At 41.1% G+C, this 18,287-nt stretch overlaps 1 protein-coding gene across 1 annotated transcript in view; it reads left to right on the forward strand.

Annotated features, from left to right (window-relative positions):
* The first annotated feature begins 11,919 nt into the window (after nt 1-11,919).
* The window catches only part of MAP7D3 (MAP7 domain containing 3), a 30,403-nt gene continuing 24,035 nt past the window's right edge, over nt 11,920-18,287 (forward strand). Inside the window, exons 1-3 of the mRNA XM_079123664.1 lie at nt 11,920-12,078; nt 17,317-17,415; nt 17,506-17,589. Coding sequence (XP_078979790.1) covers nt 12,012-12,078; nt 17,317-17,415; nt 17,506-17,589 — 250 coding nt within the window. The 5' untranslated portion in view covers nt 11,920-12,011. The remainder of the gene's footprint in view (nt 12,079-17,316; nt 17,416-17,505; nt 17,590-18,287) is intronic.

The raw sequence follows: 18,287 nt of genomic DNA on the forward strand, positions 1-18,287 counted from the left end.
TCAGCACCACATATAAATAAAAAAAATGAAGGTATTGTGTCCATGTACAACTAAAAAAAATTTTTAAATATATAAAAGAAAGAAAACATACGTAATGGGTAGAACTTTTTTTTTTTTGGTACCAATGTTAAACCTAGGGGCACTAACCACTGAGCAACATCCCCAACCCTTTTTACTTTTTTTATTTTGAGGCAGAGTCTCACTGAGATCCTTAGGGCCTCACTAAATTGCTGAGGCTGGCTTTGAACTCATGATCCTCCTGCCTGAGCCTCCCGAGCTGCTGGGATTATAGACATGAGCCACAGTGCCTGGCCTGTGTAGAACATTTTAATTGAGTTTGATTTAGCTACTATGCATGCCATTTTACAAACACTATATCATTTAATTATCATGACAACTAATCTTCTTGCTAGTTTATGCACCCAAAAAAAACCAAAACTTGCCTGGATTATAATTTGGATTGCACAGCATTTTGAAAGGGGACATTAAAATGAATGCCTCAGCCATTAACTAGCTATGTGATTGGACAAGTCACTCTATCTAAATTGTTTCCTTCATAAAATGAGGGAGAAGTTGATTAAATGTTCAATGTGAGTGTCTTTGAGCTATCAAGTGAGTCAGAATTTTAGTTTTTGTGTCTCTGGTGTTCCTGAGAATCACAACCCAGAATGCCTACCATACAGGTTTTGAAAAGTATGGCACAAAATGGCACTAGAAAAAATATAACTGACCTTCCTATTTTAAAGCAATACACAATTTGAAACGTTCTATTACTGTCATTTATATTTCCATGAATTGGAGACCAGACTGAAAATGTTTCCTTTCTACCACACCCAGAGAATTGGCAGCAACTGGGCTGGGGTGGAGGGGGAGGAACATAACCAGGAAGAATTTGAAACTATGCACAAATAGTGGCAGTGAAAAGTGTTGACATTCTGTGCCATGGCATCCCCAAAGCCAGAGAAAAATAGGTTTGTTTTCAGGAAGCATTTAATTGCTTTGCCCTGTAGGAGGCACTATTCCCCCTGGTGCAAGTACTTCCTGAGGTTTGTGAAATGCATTTAAACACATGATCTGATCTGGGTTAACCCCTCCTTAACCTGATCTTCTTCCAGGCCCACGTGCCTCCCTCTTCATAAACAGCTGAGGTGGCAATCTTCTGGTTTAGAGTCTCACTACATGCTGATCTATTTGTTTGTTTACTTATTTTTGGTACTGGGAATGTAACTCAGAACACCTTACCACTGAGCTACATCCAAAGCCCCTTTAAAAATTTTTTTTCTATTTTGAGTCAGAGTCTGGCTAAGCTGCTGACACTGGCCTCAAATTTGCAAATCCTTTGGCCTCTTCAGGCACCTGAGTTAACAGGCTGGAGCAACAGGCCTGGCTGATGCTGTTTACTCTTGAGAGGTTTTCTTTTCTTGCAAATCTATCTTCCAATAAGGCTGTTGGCATTTGTAAAACAAAAAAAAAGTGAGGAAAGGGTTCAAGCACCTGGTGGTGGCTATGATCTGTTGGTTTGGAATCTATTTGCTGTGCTTTCTGGAGGGGAAGGATGTGCCTGGGGGAGGGGGCAGATTGGTCTGTGACTGACAATGTGCTTTGCCACTACCTTGAGGGAACAGACTCTACCTTGTCCCCTTCTAAGGCACTCCTTCTTCTCCTCAACAGCTGAGGGAAGTGGAGGAAGGAAGGAAGGGGGTGGGGCAAGAGCACAAAGGGTACTGGTTTCTGTGAAGTCCCAGTATTCTGATTTTTAAAAAGATTTCAAGTATATGAATGACTCCTGTGTTTATTTTCCCCCAAACAAGGCTCTTTGTTAAATAGTTACACATAATTATTTTCTTTTGCCTGAAAACTTGGTGTCTTGTCTCAGGCTGCCAAACCCTTTGCTAGCACTTGGGTAACAAAATGCTTGTTCTCTTGACCTCCTGTCTTTATTGACTAATCACCTGGTGAAACATGTCCATCCCTGTGTTCACAAATGAAGACATTTAGGAGCAAGGTGCAGGGGAGGAATATGAGGTTTTCCAGTAACTGGAGTTAGGGCAGGATTAGTAGGTGAGGAATTACCTAGTCCAATCTGATCTGTGTGATATATCATCATTATTAATAGTATTAGCATTTTAGGGGATAATACTACTGACCTTCATAGCATAGCTGCCATATGCTGCCTCTTCATATTAGCTACCATTCCTACTAGCCATGTCATATGGAGCCTGTACCGTATATTGGATGATGTGTCTGATCCTTTATATCAACTGATTTGAGTATCAATAAAGTAGTCATAAGCAACTGTCATTATCCTCATTTTACAGATGAAGAAACTAAGGTCCCAGGCTGCAGTCAAGAGGCAGAACTGGGACCCAGACCTAAATGTATTAAATTCCAAAACCCACACTCTTCTCACCCTACTGCAGAGGATAAAGAACACACTTGGGGACCATGCAAGTTAACTAGTAGGTTACACTCTTAGTCTCTTACTAAAATTCAAATGCTTATATAATGACAGCATTTCTCCCTGAACCACTTTCCACCAAATGTCATTTCCTCCTTCTATAAACAGACTGAACACATCCCTGACTCACATTAGAACAAAGTCATTTTACATTTCAGATTTTCTTTCCCCTGCAGTCATCCCTATGGCAATTCCACAGGCCCAGGGCCAAATTCCAGCTCATAGTGGAAGATGTGTGAATACCATAGGCTAAGAAATTAGCATGGGACCAACTGACAGAGTTCCCCTAAGTGCTGCCTTACCCGGCTATTTCCCAGCAGGCTGTGGATTAAGATATAAATGAAACATATGGAGATGGGAGAAAGCATATGTCAGGCATGCTGTGGCCCATGTTCCTGTCAGGCATACACACTGGGTCATTTTTAATCATAAAAACACCACCAAAATATATCTACAGAACCAAAATTAAAGTCACTGCTTTGTTTCTCACACCTTCCTTCTTAAATCAGCCTCATCAGTACTATGCCAGTGTACACAAATCCAGAAGAAACCAGAATTCGGCACACCCACCCCTCCCCACCCCCCATACCAAAAAAAAAGAGAGAAAAGAACAGTTAGTTCCAAAAGACTGAGCAGTTCCTCCTGGGTCTGTTTCCATTGAATTAATTAGCCCCAGGCATCATGGTAAATGTCATCATCGTCAACAAAAACAATTTGAACATAAACCCTCTGCACAGCACCATGCTGAACTCGGAGGATAACACATACAAGAATTTATTATGCAGTGGGGAGTGCCTGCAGTCCCAGTTACTTGCGGGGCAGGAGGATTGCTTGAGCCCACAAATTCAAGACCTGCCTGGGCAACATAGTGAGACCCCCACCTCATAAAAAAAGTGCTTGCCAGCCAATAGACAGCAACCACTTGCAAAGGTCAGTTGGAAGAGCCATTTCTTTCATGAAACCTCTCAGGTACTCTGATGCCTGGCTATCTCCCCATTTTCCACCCTCACTCCCAGATCTGGCCACTTGTTTAGCCCTTGGCCTAGGCTGCCAAGCACTGTTTTTAGTTGTCCTCTCTTCCTCTGATTCCTCAATCTGCTGGAAAACTCCTGAGCTCTGGAGTCAGATTATCCTGACTTTGAATCATGCCTCTGGAAGGCGGGGGAAGGGTAAAGATCAAGAGGCAGAGGCTTGTGGGCCAAGATGATTGCCTGGGAGGAAGCAGCGAGGAATGTGTCTGGAACAGAAGGCAGGGGTCACCTCCCAGGAACCCTACAGAAAGAATGATTGCTAAACAGCCTTGCAGTGTGCCTTTCACAACTTTGCCACATCTCCCTACATTGCCCTCCCATCTCTTTTTCAGTTTCATCTGAAGGGAGGATATAGGTCAAATTCCAGCTGGATTACATAATGGTCCCCAGCACTGGTTCAGCGATGCTCACTTTATTTTTCTTCCAAAAGATTGTTTGGGCGACCTTTCACATGTTTGTATCGAGCAAAGAGCATTAGATAGGGCCTCAAGAGACCTGGGTTCCTGCAATGGGGACTTGAGTCAGCTCCTGCCTCTGAGTCTAAACTAGGTAGCCTTGATGATCCTTCCTAGTGCTGGTATTCTGTCATCTGTCCTCAACAGTAACAGCTGGAAACTAAAGAAGGGCATGTGTATTTCATCAGAGCAGAGAAATATGGTCTATTTATCCACTGGCTCAGAGATCACCTTCGCTTTTTCCCTTTTCCCTCTCCCTCTGCCCCGAGTCTTCCTCAACACTCTCCTTGGGGGATTGGAAGGGCTACCTGTTCTACTAACCTGAGTCTCAGAAGTTTTGCTGTTTCTGTTGAAGTCTTTCACCCCAGCTGTCTGCAGAGACAATGAGAACCCATTGATGAAAACTGCTTCGGCTCTCGTCTGCCCTAGAGGGTATGCCCTAGAGAGCACACACACAGGTTGCTTTATACTCTTTGGCCCTTTTTTCTACCAGAGTACACATTCTCTAAATAGATCTTCAAGCTGGCCATGAAACAAGGTGGTTTACGGTGCAGCCTTTCAGCTACACAACTCTTTTAGCCACTTGACAACTGAGTTTTGCAAATGAAAGTCCTCAAGAAGAACCAGAGTAAGGTGCGATTTGTAACCATTGAAAATGGTTTCAGTTTGGGTCTCAAAGTCTTAATGAAGACTTTTAGAACAATAGGACTTGATGATTCATGAAGAAACAAATATGAATATGGATGAAATTTCTTCCATCTGCACAGCTTCCAAACATCTACATCAGTACTCAAAGCAACAAACCATTTCCTCTGCCATGGAGGCATCTGAATTTGTAGCAGAATAAACTGGAGATTGAGTGTCATGGGTGAGAGAATGTGGCCTACTCTCAATCTGGCTCAGATTCCCTGAGAAAGCTCTCGGGAGTTTCTTCTGCCTTTTACTTCCTGTGTGCCATCTGAATTGCTTTACTTTCCCTTTGCTCATATAACTAGCTTGTACTAAAATTTAGTTGGGTTTGTGCATGCACTATCCTATGTGAGGGAAAGAAGAGGAAAACCATGTATGTTTTGTTTTGTTTCAGACTGTACTGTAGGAAATCAGGGTACAAAATACCACTAGGCATCTCTGCCATCCCTCCATGTATGTGATGCGCCTTCTACCTGCCCATGTTGTGATGTACTTGCCTGCTCTGTGATGTGCACTGTAACTTGATGGTGATGCTTTGGTTTTCAATGTATACCCCGGGGCAAAGTTTCTCTCTGCTCTCAGTAGAAAAAATGTTCAATATTCAGAATGTATATAACACTAGATCTATGTTAGCACTTCTTGTATTTCCCAATATCAAAGGGTAATGGTGTTAAGTGCTCTGCTGTAATTAACATCACAATAGGCATGAATCAGTACCTTTCCCTAGGACATATATTATATAAATAATAATCAGCAACTCCAAGAATGGGGCACATCAATCTGTGTCTTAACAAACCATCCTGACTCTTCTTTTCTTCTCACTTTTCCCATCTGGATTTTGCCAATTTGTAGCTCTATTAGAAACCCTAAAGTGTCTTCAAAAGGCATTCCTTGATATTTTATGCTTGTTGGCATCCTATGAAGCTTCCCTTGTATTGCAGGCCCATATTTAGAATGAGAAGACACAGCCCATGTTTGCTCTACTTTATTTGATGTCAAAAGAGACAGCATTTTCTTCCCCTTTAATGATTTTAAGTTTGAGCTTTTCAACATCCTGGTGGCCATTCAAAATATTTTCATTTCTTCCTCCTTCAGTACCCAGGAAAGCTTTTAGTACTCTCTTTCATTTATTGAACAAATATTCCTTGTAGGATAACAGTGTGATAAATGTGGCACACTTTCCTTTTACAAGTGTATTTTTTTATTTGTTCTAATTAGTTATACATGACAGTAGAATGCATTTGACACATACATAAACGAGTGTAACTTCTCATTCTTCTTTTTGTACATTATGTAGAGTTACACAGGTCCTGTAATCATATGTGCACATAGGGTAATAATGTCTGCTTCATTCCACTATCCTTCCTACCCCCATGCCCCCTCCTCTCCCTTCACTGCCCTCTGTCTAATCCAAAGTATTTCTACTCTTCCCTAGTCCCCGCTTACTGTGAATTAGCATCCACATACTGAAGAAAACATTTGGCCTTTGGTTTTGGGGGCATTGGCTTATTTCACTTAGCATCATATTCTCCAGCTCCATTCATTTACCAGCAAATGCCATAACTTCATTCTTCTCTAAGGCTGAGTAATATTCCATTGTTACATATGTATTTTTGAAATCAGTAACTTTGGGGCTGAGCCTTTCTAGAAGGAAACTACTTAAGGGGAATCATATCTATCTCCAATTCTGCAGGGAACATTCCTCAAGCTTATCTGACAGCAGTCACTAACACCTTGGTCTAAGTAAGCCAAACCGTCTGGACAGAGAAACTGAGGTAATGGTAAAGACTCGCCATGGAATGAAGGTCTTTGTAGCTGTTGAGGCTGAGTTTGAACTGAGGGAAGGCCTTGTTCTGACATGCATCCCAGCAAGCTGTGATGTGAGCTCGCCCGCGCTGCCTTGCCTCATGCTGTGTGCTGGGGCTTGCCATTCCCCCAGTCCTTTGACTCAGACCTGTTGCTGGGCAGAATTGCTTAGGCATGCTTGGTTTGTTTACACTACCTGGACCCTCGACATATAGTTCACCTATAGGCTGACTCTGTTATACTTTAACAAGCATGTTAACCTGATTGGATAATGTGTCTATATATGTCCTGTGCAACCCAAAATAAAATTAGATCCGTGCCTTCACAGCTCGATCTCCAATGCCTGGGTAAGCACACTGGGTAAGGCTACTGGTAGGGTAGTCATCATCCGTCCTCACCCTCAGCAAACTTGTCTCAGAACATCTACACATTGCTAGACATGTATCAAGCTCCCATTTGCAACACGTTTCTTGTTTAATAGTTTGAGTCAATTCCATTAAAGGCATTAGAGACAGCTATGCTGATACTTGGGTTGGAGAATGTAGTTGTGATAAAACTTTACCAATGAGAAAGTACAACTATGAAAAGGCTCCATCACCAGAGTGTGAGGGCTGGATCAAGGAAGAAGTGATGGCATGGGTTGTGAATGAAGAGCATACTACGGCTTATCAAATGGAAAACCAAGAGGTGTCATGAAGGGGATATATAAGCCCTAGCGTGAAATGTACTGACTCTACTACTTACTGACTGTGTGATAACCTTCAACAAGTTAGTTATACCCTGTGCCTGCTTCCTCATTTGTAAAATGGAGATGATCATAGAAGCTAGCTCATAAAGTTGTGGTGAGAATTACAGGAAACAATCCATGTCAGGCCTTCAGCACTGTACCTGTCATTGAGTCATCACTGATAAATGACAGCTCTTGCTATCCACCAGTAAGTATCCAAGACTTACCTACCACTCCAAGCAGATTGCCACCACTGCCACACCCTTCCTCTTGGAGCTTTGTCTGAATTTCCAGTTTGGACGGAAATGTTCTCTTCTTCATCCCCTCAGAAGCTCACACCTCCAACCCTGGTGAGCTCAGGCAATGAAAATCAGGGCCCTACCCTAGGAAAGACCAGAGACTCCCTAAAAGAAGATGACACCATACAGCCTGCAGGAGGTAGAGAGTGAGGTATCCTGTTCCATCCTTGTCATCACCCCTACCCCCTCAATGTGTGCAAAGGGAAGGAGGGACCCTAAAAGGTCAGTTGAGGGGAGGTGCTGCAGTTGTAGTAAGAATTCTGGGTTTGAGAAGTCTTCCATAAACCAATTGAGAAATGACTAGGCCCTGAGGTAAGTCTGCTCCCTAAGGGGCAATAGATTCAGGGCAAGAGTCAAGATGAAAGAAAAAAATTACAAAACTAGAGCCCTGTCTAAACTGGGTATGACGGATGAATCTGCCAGGTAGCTAGGGATGGGGGAAAAGAGCCCCCACATGCTGGTAAGCTTACCACTCAGTACAGCGCTGTGGTAGTGGCAGCTTAATGCAAATGTGTTAGACTGGTAAGTTCTCTGAATTTTTATTGGATGTGAATTCAAGTTTTATAAACTTTATCTTTCAATAGAAAAATATTTGACAATCCCTAGACCTGTTATGACTGTGGTTTCCGAATATTTTCCTGTTGGTGTAATTTTTTTCTTTTGTTTTGTTTTAAAATATATTTTTAGTTGTAGATGGATCTTTTATTTTATTTATTTATATGTGGTACTGAGAATCAAACTCAGTGCCTCACACATGTTAGGCAAGTGCTCTACAACTGAGCTATAACCCCAGCCCTGGTGTAAGTTTTAAAGAGGAAAATTAGCCAAGTAGGAGAGAAATAAGTGAATAGGATTCTAGTTCTCTTCTCTTCTCCCTGGGGAACACTTTCCAGATACAAGGAGGAGACTTGAGGTGAGGAGAGGGGAGAAGAGGAACTGCCTGGGTTCTTTCCCAGGCAGTTTGTTTTAGCTCCTGAATAGACTGCACTTTCCCAAAGCTGGCAGCCTTACATTCCAATGTTTTTCTGAGAAATGTACAGTCTGCCAGGGGATCCTTAGGGAGCCACTCTAGCCCCAAGGAAATATCTAAGGATACCCAGATATGAATCATCAGCTTAGAGCCAAAGAGATGTGTATGCCAGGTTCAGGGCTTCCTTCTCTCTTTTGATCTCTTTGCCAGACAGAGTAGATGGACAGTAAAAGTTTAATTTAATGACTTACTACAGAATGAAATAATGAATACTAAATTTCATAGTAATCCATCAAAGATGTTAGAGAAAAAAGAAGGGTTACCTATACATTAAAAGATGCTTAAAAGGCATATCAATTAAGGCAATGAATGGACCTGAGTTGGAGTTTTATTCAAATAGCAAATAATGGGATAATTGGGAAATGTGAACAGTGGCTAGATATTTGATAATTTTATTTACCCTACACAGTGTTTGTTTTTTAACCTTAAATGTTGTCATCCTTTTTGAAATAAGAGGTTTTATACTAACATTCAGATTCCCAGCTTATTTGGAAAAAATAGAGAGATGTGGCCCCGGATGGACCCATCGCCCAGCTCAGCAACTGAGTGCTGTGGTGAAGGCATGCTGTTCTTTTGAAAGTACAACAATGACTAGATTCCCTAGGCTCCCATCTCAAGTCCAGAGTAAGTGCCAGCTCTTCCCTTGCTATCCCAAACAGGACTGATGCCTCATCCTTCTGAGCTCTTAGAACCTATCCTAATTACTAAACCAGCTCCTTATGCTCTTGTTTGTTTGTGGATGTCTTATCTCCCCTCCCTCTCCCATACCCAGGCTAGATTAAAGTTTTAAGGAACTCTGAATACTGAAAAGATTGTGTCGGGTGCCTCCTCAGATGTAATTCCCAATCAAATTTTATGTTTCCAAATAAGCTGAAGACAAACTATCTAGATTTAATAAACCTACAGAAAAGGTGAAAGAATGATAAAATGAACTCCATGTGACTATCCAGATTTTTAACATTTTTTGGTATTTGCTCTTTTCTGGTTTTTCCCGAACTACTTACCAGTGTGTTTCAGACATTATGAGTCATCACCTCCAAATTTTGTCATTATTTATTTCTTAACCAAAAGGACACTCTCCTACATGACCGCAATATCGTTTTCACACCCAAGAACTCTGATCTCAATGCAGTATTACCTATTATACAGTTTGTATTCAAAATCTTCCAACTGGCCCAATAACAATGCCCTTTGAATTTATCTTTAAATCCAGGATCTAATCCATAGGTAGCTTTGTCCTAATGTTCTTTCATTATTAGATTTGAGTTCAATATTATTGCAAGAAACTACAATAGTAATGTCGCTTTTTTTTTTTTTTTTTTTTTGGTACTAGGAATTAAACCCCAGGGCACTTTACCACTGAGCCACATCCCCAGCCCTATTTTGTATTTGATTTAGAGACAGGGTCTCACTGTGTTGCTTAGCACCTCACCATTGCTGAGGCTAGCTTTGAACTCACAATCCTATCTCAGCCTCCCGAGTTGCTGGGATTACAGGTGTGCACCACTGCACCCGGTGGTAATGTTGCTTTCTAGATTTTCTATTTGTGAAGTTCTTGAAAGTTCATCAAAGTTGAATTTGGGTTTGTGTATATGTATGTACTTCACTGGTGCTCTAAATCACAGGTGTGTCATAATAATAATCATGACTCCACCATGAACACTATATTCACTTAGAAGCAGGGCTTCTAGTGTTATTGATTACCTCTTCACCTACACTTACTGTTCAGTCTTTAACTTTTGCCAAATCTGTAGGGCTAGCATGCTATTCTGTGGTGCTTTTCACTTGTATTGAGTATATAGACTTTGAACATTTTTTCAATATTTATTGACTATTTGTATTTTCTCTTCTATTGAGAGGCACGTTTATTGCTTTTGCCCATTTTTTGGAGGTTGCCTTTTTCCTATGTATGTTTAGATCTTTGTGCATTCTGATAACTAATCATTTATAAATTTTCTGTGTCTCAGTTCTCGTGAACCAGTATCACATAAGCACATGGACACTGAAGTGAAACATTCTGGTTTCAGATTCCAGTTTTGTCACTTATGTGTGAATCTGGACAAATGATTTATTATCTCTCTGCTTTAGTTACCCCGTCTGTAAAAATGAGGTTGATACATATCTCATAGGTTAGTAAGGGGACTAAATGAATTAATACATTAATACATGTAGTGAAGAACAGTACATGGAGCTGGGTTCACCGTGATGGCGCACACCTGTAATCCCAGTGAGACTCAGGAGGTAGGAGGATCCCAAGTTCAAGGCCAGCCTTGGCAACTTAGCAAGGCCCTGTCTCTAAATAAAATATAAAAAGAGTTGGGGATGTACTCAGAGGTTAAGGACCCCTGGTACAAAAAAAAAAAAAAAAAAAAGAACAATACTTGGCACATAGTCACAATAAGTGTTTGTTATTTTAGCTTCTTCCATTTTATAGCTTTCATGTCTTTTCTCATTATATATTTTTATTTGTTCTTATTAATTATACGTGACAGTAGAATATATTTTGACATATTATACATAAATGGAGTACAACCTCTCATTTTTCTGGTTGTACATGATGTAGAATTACATTGGTCATGTAATCATATATGCACACAGAATAGTAATGCCCCATGTCATTTTGAAGTTCAATTCATTCTGAGACTCAGCAGGCTCACCCAGGTGATGTCCCACAAGTGGTCTCCTGCTCCATTTTGAGGGTCTCCCGCAGCCCCAACCATAAACCCCTTCCTTGCAACCATGTTTCATAACACACAATATTAATACCAGGGGTGAATCCATCTTGTACTGGCAAGTGCCCATGAAGTTGTGTACTTCAAGCTAATTTAGTTTGTCCTGTGAATGGGAAAAATATTCAGCAACCCCAAAGGTTTCCCCCCAAATCTGGAGATTCAAGTCAATAAGCGCTCTATTTTACTTTAAAGGTACACACACATCCTAAAATTTTTTCAGTCAACTTTGAGGCCTAACAGCGTCACCATTTTGCAACCAGGTAAGACAGTCTCTCCTCACAATGGGGCCCCTCGCACCTCACGGTAACGTATCCTCTCATCCTCTCCCTGGGCCTCCTCCCTCAACTCGGGCCTTTGTGTTTCGAGGACTAGTAAACTCAAGATACACGTGCCCAGAGGAGGCACTCTGTGAACGTACCTAAGTGAATGGATGGGGAAGATGGAATGTTAATGCGTTGCTAGGTAGAGATGAAAAAAGGAGAACAGGAATGTTGGATGGCTAAGCGGGCTACTGATTGGCTGGCACCCAGGATGCGCAGGAGTAGAGCACGGACGTAGGAGAGGGTTTCTTCAGATAAATTACTCTCTGCCCAGTCGGTGAGGCGACCTGATGTGTGAAGAGCCGCGCTGCCTAGATTGAGGGTTCCAAGGCGGCGCGGTGGCTCTCCGGGCCCCGCCCCGCCCCGCCCCCCGGGGTCCAGGCCGCGGTCCCCTCGGAGGCCACGGCAGCGCCTGCGCACTGCCGTCCCAGAGTCACCAGTGGGTCCCATCTCGCCTCCGAAGATGGCGGACCGCGCTGTCGCCGGCCCCAGCGGCAGCACATCCTTGCGGGGACTGCGAGAACGTATGGGTGAGCTGGCTGGTGGCTCTCAGGTTAACTCGGGCCCTCATGGGAGGCGGGCTTCCCGCGGCCCTAGAGGCCGGTGGAGCGGCGCGGCGAGCTCCACAAAACTTTTCTCAGGAGTCGCCCCGCGCGGTCCGGTCCTCCCTTCACCCGCGCGGGAATCCCCTGGGATGGAACTCGGGGAGCCCTGGGCGGGAGGGAAAACGGCCGGCCAGAGCTGCCAACCGCCGAAGTCCCGCTGCCAACGGCCAAACCGTCGCTGCCAACGGCCGAACCCCCGCGGGCTGGGCGCGAGGGAACTAAGGGGCTCTGCTCTGGCGGGTGCGGCCCGCGCGGCTGGAACCCCGGACCCCGCCTGCCGTTGGAGGGCGGCGGACACCCGCGCAACCGGCCGAACGGATGCTCGACTGCCGGGGATGTGCGGGCGACGACCCGGACCCCGCGCACCGGCGCCGCCTCCGCGGTCGGGGCAGCGCTCCCAGGCTCGGAAAGTTTGAGTTTTTCCCCAGCCGAGGCGTTCACACCCTTCTGGTCAAAGTCCAGGGAGGAAGGAGCTGGGGGTGGGGGCTTGAAGTTGGGAAGAAACTTGGCTCTCAGCACCTCCTCATTTGCCTTGCTGTACAGCACATGACTTCGACAAGATGTCACCTTCCTTGGGACATTTTGCAGTCCCTAGGCTGGACGGAGCGAGAATCCGTACTTCAGAGTGCTTTCTTCTCGACCGTTCCCATCGCCGAAAAGTTTGTCCCCCCTAAAAAAACGAACAAACAACAAAAAAACCCACATTAATCTTATCAGACTTGGCAGCGTGTTGTTTGCTGCAGGATGGTGCGTTCTTACCTGAGCCGGAAAGCGTTTCTTGCCGGTGGGAGAGTGTTTTAAGCCTGTCCCCAGCAATTACCTCTGCTAGGAGCTTGAATAATACGGTTTTATTGATTTTTTTTTTTTTAAACCTTAGGGAATTTTTCGTTTGCAATTAAGAAGTTAATTTAGATTGATATTGGGAGGCCATATGGTACTGAAGACGACCTTGGATCAACTCTCCAAAGAATGTGTCAGAAGGAAATACACTTTCATTTTTCCATAGGGAAAAAAGACTATTCCTTCTGCCTCTAGCTTTGGTTCACTCAGAGAGTTTGCAGTAACTTGTGGTGCTTATTGACACCTTAGGCCCTTTGATAGTAGTTTATCAATGATTGAAATTAACTAGCATGTGTTCCAATATGTTGAAAAGAGCATGCATTCTAATGTGTTGTCTGTATACCCCCTAAAAGCATTTGTATACTGAGTTTTGGAAAGTATTTTAAAATTATGGGAAAGTTGTCTGAATTTACAGCATTTCAAACTTCAAAAAGAAGTCATGCCAAAAGGGCTTAACCCTTCTAGAACCCTACTTTACAGCATAGTTTACATCCTTGCTGCCTCTTTCATATTCGCAATCAAAAACATCACATGTTAGACTTCCACAAAGCAGTAGCTTGACTAGAAATGTCCTCATGGTGTCAGCATTTTCCTGAAGGGGTCAAGGAGACAATGGAATGTTTTTGCTAGAAGGTCAATTTCATCTCCTACAGGGAGCCTAGTCCCATGAATTAAAATAGTGTCCTGAACAAATAATTATGTAGGTGCACAGTATACTGTACATATATTTATTTTATACATTTAGATATGTATGCATTAATATATACATTATATAAATTTACATGTATGTACACTTATATAAATGTATATGTACATACACACTCGTTTACTGAGTTATGTTTTCACTGTGTAGCACTATGCTAAGGTCATATTATATTGATAACACATATTTCATTTTTATACAGAATTGTTTTAAAATAAAGTTTATTTGAATATTTCAGTCACATGAGCGTAAGAAACTTTGCTCCTGCCATGTCACCTTTTCCTCCTTCTTTTTCTACATTCACACATGATTTCTCAGTTTACAATAATTATTCCAAGAATACTCTCTACAAATGCCAAAAAAAAGGCGCTGAGACTGAAAGCCAGATTATCACCAAATTTGAGAGCTGGAGAAACCTTAAAATTAGTTCAGAAACCAGTATCCCAGCTAGAAAATCCTGGGCAGCTTCTCCAACCAGAACATGTAATGTAATGGGGAATTTGCTGATTTTCCACATAGCCATTCCATTGTAGACAGCTCTAAATGGTAGAAAATTGTTCCTAATTTAAATTTTTTTTTAGCTGTCAATGGATCTTTATTTTATTTATACGCAGTGCTGACAATTAAACTCAGTGCCTCACACATGCTAGGCAATCACTCTCCCACTGAGCTACAGGCCCAGCCCCTTGCCTAATTTTTGTTATCTTTAAGATATGCTGTCTTTGTTTTGGCCTTAAGGGTGTCTTCTTAAAGTCTACCTATCCTTTAGGACTTCTTTGGCTGTTGCTGAGTCTGCCTTTGTGTACATGTGTGGTTTCCTCATTGCAAATCTGTGTTCCTGTTAGTTTTCCTTAATACTTTAATAGTTCAAACTTAAGTTGCTTTTTAATGTACAATCAAGTTCTGGCTTCATCAGTTACTATTTATCTGTGTGATCTGGCAAAGTTTTATTTAGCTTCAATTTATTCATTGGGGAATGTAATAATGTGTACTTTATAGGATTGTTAAATGAAGTAATACAAGTGATCTTTGTAGATTTCAAAGTGATATATATTATATGATATGGCAGTTCCATAAATATTAAGATTCATAGTTTGTTTTTTTTAAATGTTTTTCCATAATTCAGTTTTAGTAATAAAATTTTCTTCAATCTCCAGGCAAAAGGTAGCTTGGTTCCTTAATTTGAGTTTCAAGTTAGGATAGCAACTACTACAGAAATAATGTAGTGCAGTATACTTACTGTGCCTTGCCATTACTTTTTCTTTTTCCCTCCAGTGCTGGGAATGAACACCAGGGCCCAACACATGCTAGGCAAGTGCTCTACCACTGAGCCACCTCCCTGCCCTTGCTATTGCTTTTACATATACATGCATGTATGCATTAATACGTACTTAAAAATGAATGTTAAACAAATTCTCTCATTCAGTGAGGTTGAATAAAGTGTTTACTCAATTGAATCTGGACATAACTTCCCATTACCTGGACATTTAAAATAATTTTTAAAGGCTATCTTTTTTGTGAACATATTTCTTGCCAGTAGGAATTTGTGTACAAAGATCCGAAAATCAGATTTAATATTATTACTACACTAGCCTTTAGATGATTTGGTTCATTGATCCCACCACAACTACTTCTAAGTTTAAATGTTTAAAAGATTTTTAAGGGCTGGGGTTGTGGCGCAGTGGTACAGCATTTGCCTAGCATGTGTGAGGCATTGTGTTCTATCCTCAGCACCACATAATAAATAAATAAATAAATAAATAAATAAAGTTATGATGTCCATCTACAACTAAACATTTTAAAAGATCTTTATAATCCGGTAAAATCATACCTTTTGAATGAAATTGTCAGTTAAGCTGACAAACTGTCAAATTCAGACTCCAATTTTTGAACTTCTAAGTAGGAGTACCAAATGTGCAAAAACAACACTACAAACTGCTTTATTGTTCCCTTTATGTTCACAGCAATGTTGTGAGTGGGGAAGTATGTGGAAGGGTTCAATTTATAGACTATTTGTAAGAATTATTGTTTGTTCACTAGTGCTCAAATTCACAAGATAATTGTGGTCCACAAAATTGCCAGTAGTTGAATTATCAAGGAAGATGAGAAGAGGCTCATCTTCAAATTTAGACAGGTCCTAGATGATCTGAGTTTTTAGGTCCCTGGGTCAAAAAAGAAACCCTTTTCCCTCTTGAAATGGTGATCCCTATGGCAGCATTTGTGATGTCACTTTCAAGGTTACCCTGAAAAATAACTACCTAATGTAGCTTAAGTGCAAGGACAGCACCTCTTTTCCCTTATTTTTAAAACAATTTTAACCTTTTTAAAAAATTCATTTATTATATAGTGCCGAGGATCGATCGATCCCAGTGCCTCACACATGCCAGGCAAGCGCTCCACCGCTGAGCCTCAGTCCCAGTCCCCCTTTTCCCTTATTTATTTTGATTGCTCATCTTTGTTATATTTTTCCTCATACATGGTAACCAGACTCATGTGCAGTTTCAAAGGGGCATGTTTTCTGTGCTTTTACACAGGAGTAAAACAGTTTTCAGTGTTATTCTCCATACCTTTCCTAAAGAAGCCCAGGATTGGGGGGTATTTTAGCTACAACCACACATGGAATCAAAGGATTCAGAGATCACCCATGTGTATCATTCTATAGTTTTTCTTACTTTCCCTCAAATTGTAGTCTCTTAATGTTACACATTGTCCTTACTGAAGTTTGTTTTCTCTCTTTTCTGCCTGTTTACATATGTTAGCACTTTGCATAATTTGTATTTGTTTGCTTGACATTTTTCTACCTAGAATGATTTATCATTGGAGATTCTTTCTAGACATTGCTGCTTCCTCCACCTTCCCTGTGAATTAGAATAGAGCTTTGGGGGGCCTGGGGGTGGTGTGTAGCTCAGAGTGCTAAGAATACCGGATACAGGAAGGCCTTGGTTCAATCCCCAACCAAAAAGAAGAAAGAGAATGGAGCTTTTAACAATTGCAGGTGCTTGGGCCCCACTTGGGACTGGATTAGGCATTGCTAATGTTTTTAAATCGACTCAGGTGATTCTAGTTCCTCAGGTGATTCTAGTTCCACAGCCAGCATAGAAAGCCCCTGTTCTAGATAACTTATAATAAATGTACTTCTAGATATTGGGTCCAAGCACTGAGGTTTTCACTGTTCATACTGTGCTTCCAGATTCAGACCCATAAATTTTTAACCACTTATTTTCTGAATTCCCATGTTATGGTGAAACTTATTTTTCCCGTTGTTTGCCCGCTCAGTGTTTCTACTCCTTGATGTAATGTCCTGTCTGAAGCATTTTGAAGAGCTGTCAATCACTGGCTCCTCACTGATCCACGAACTTGTGCTGCCACATACAATCCAGTTGCCTTTATGTTCACAAATACTTTGGCACATCCATAGCAAACACTTTTAATTCTTTATTCAAGTATTGTTGAACATTGTAGGTATTCAGTACCATCTTTATTGTTGATCCAAATTAAGCAGTCACTGTTTTACCTTATAGAAGTGACCCAGTCCTTTATCATCACATAAAATTGACCCCTCTATTTCCTGTTTGTATTCTTGATTTCTAATCCCTTTCCTTTATTTTCTGATATTTTAGTTGCTGCCGCTCAAGCAGTTGCAAAAGAAAGGCGAGATCAAAGTGGAGTTAGCTCTTTTTCAAGTCAGTCTCCAACTATAAGATCAGCATTTAAACCAGGTATAATTTCTTTAATGCTTCAAGAATATCAAAGTGTTGTACCTTTAAGATTTGATAGCATATTAATGTCTGTATTCTTTTTTTTTTAAGTAATAGACGGGTCTGTTCTTAAAAATGACTTAAAACAAAAATTAGCAAAGGAACGCAGAGAAGAAAGAAAAAGACAACAAGAAGGTATATTTTAGACTTTTATTTATATCAAAATGAATGAATTTTATGTAAAGTTTGTATATGTCCGAATTGGTTTTACTTGGTTTTCCTGTGTGTTTATATGATAGGTAATAACTTATTATATAAGAGTATTATATTGGATTAAATCCAGTTACCAAATCAGATAAAAATCTTTCACTAAATAATTTTTGAAGATGTAGTTTGTTTTCTGTAATTCTCTAAAAGGTAAGTTATGAATGTTTCTTCAACATCTATAAAAACAAGCAGAATGGGATTTCAGTAAAAGAGATTCTAAACCTGTTGTCGTGGTATATGCCTGTAATCCCAGTGTCTTGGGAGACTGAGGCAGGAGGATTGTGAGTTCAAAGCCAGCCTCAGCAATTTAGTGAGGCCCTGAGCAGCTTAGTGATGCCCTTTCTCAAAAATAAAATATAAAGAAGGGCTGGGGTCAGTTGTTCAGTTGCCCTGAATTCAATCTCCAGTACCAAAAAAAAAAAAAGATTCTAAAATTAAAAATAAAATAAGGTGTATTTTTGCTTTGGTCAATAATATGACTTTGTATAAATTAAGTCCTACAAGAAAAATTTTTCTACAATCTACAAAGAGTGTGCCTTCTAACCATGTATCTTTCTTTGATCTTCTCAATCTACTGACAAAACTATTGCTGACCTTTATTCAAGTGGAATATAAATCATCTTTGT

Source organism: Sciurus vulgaris (genome assembly GCF_902686455.1).
Source record: "Sciurus vulgaris genome assembly, chromosome: X".
NCBI classification, from domain to species: Eukaryota; Metazoa; Chordata; class Mammalia; order Rodentia; family Sciuridae; genus Sciurus; species Sciurus vulgaris.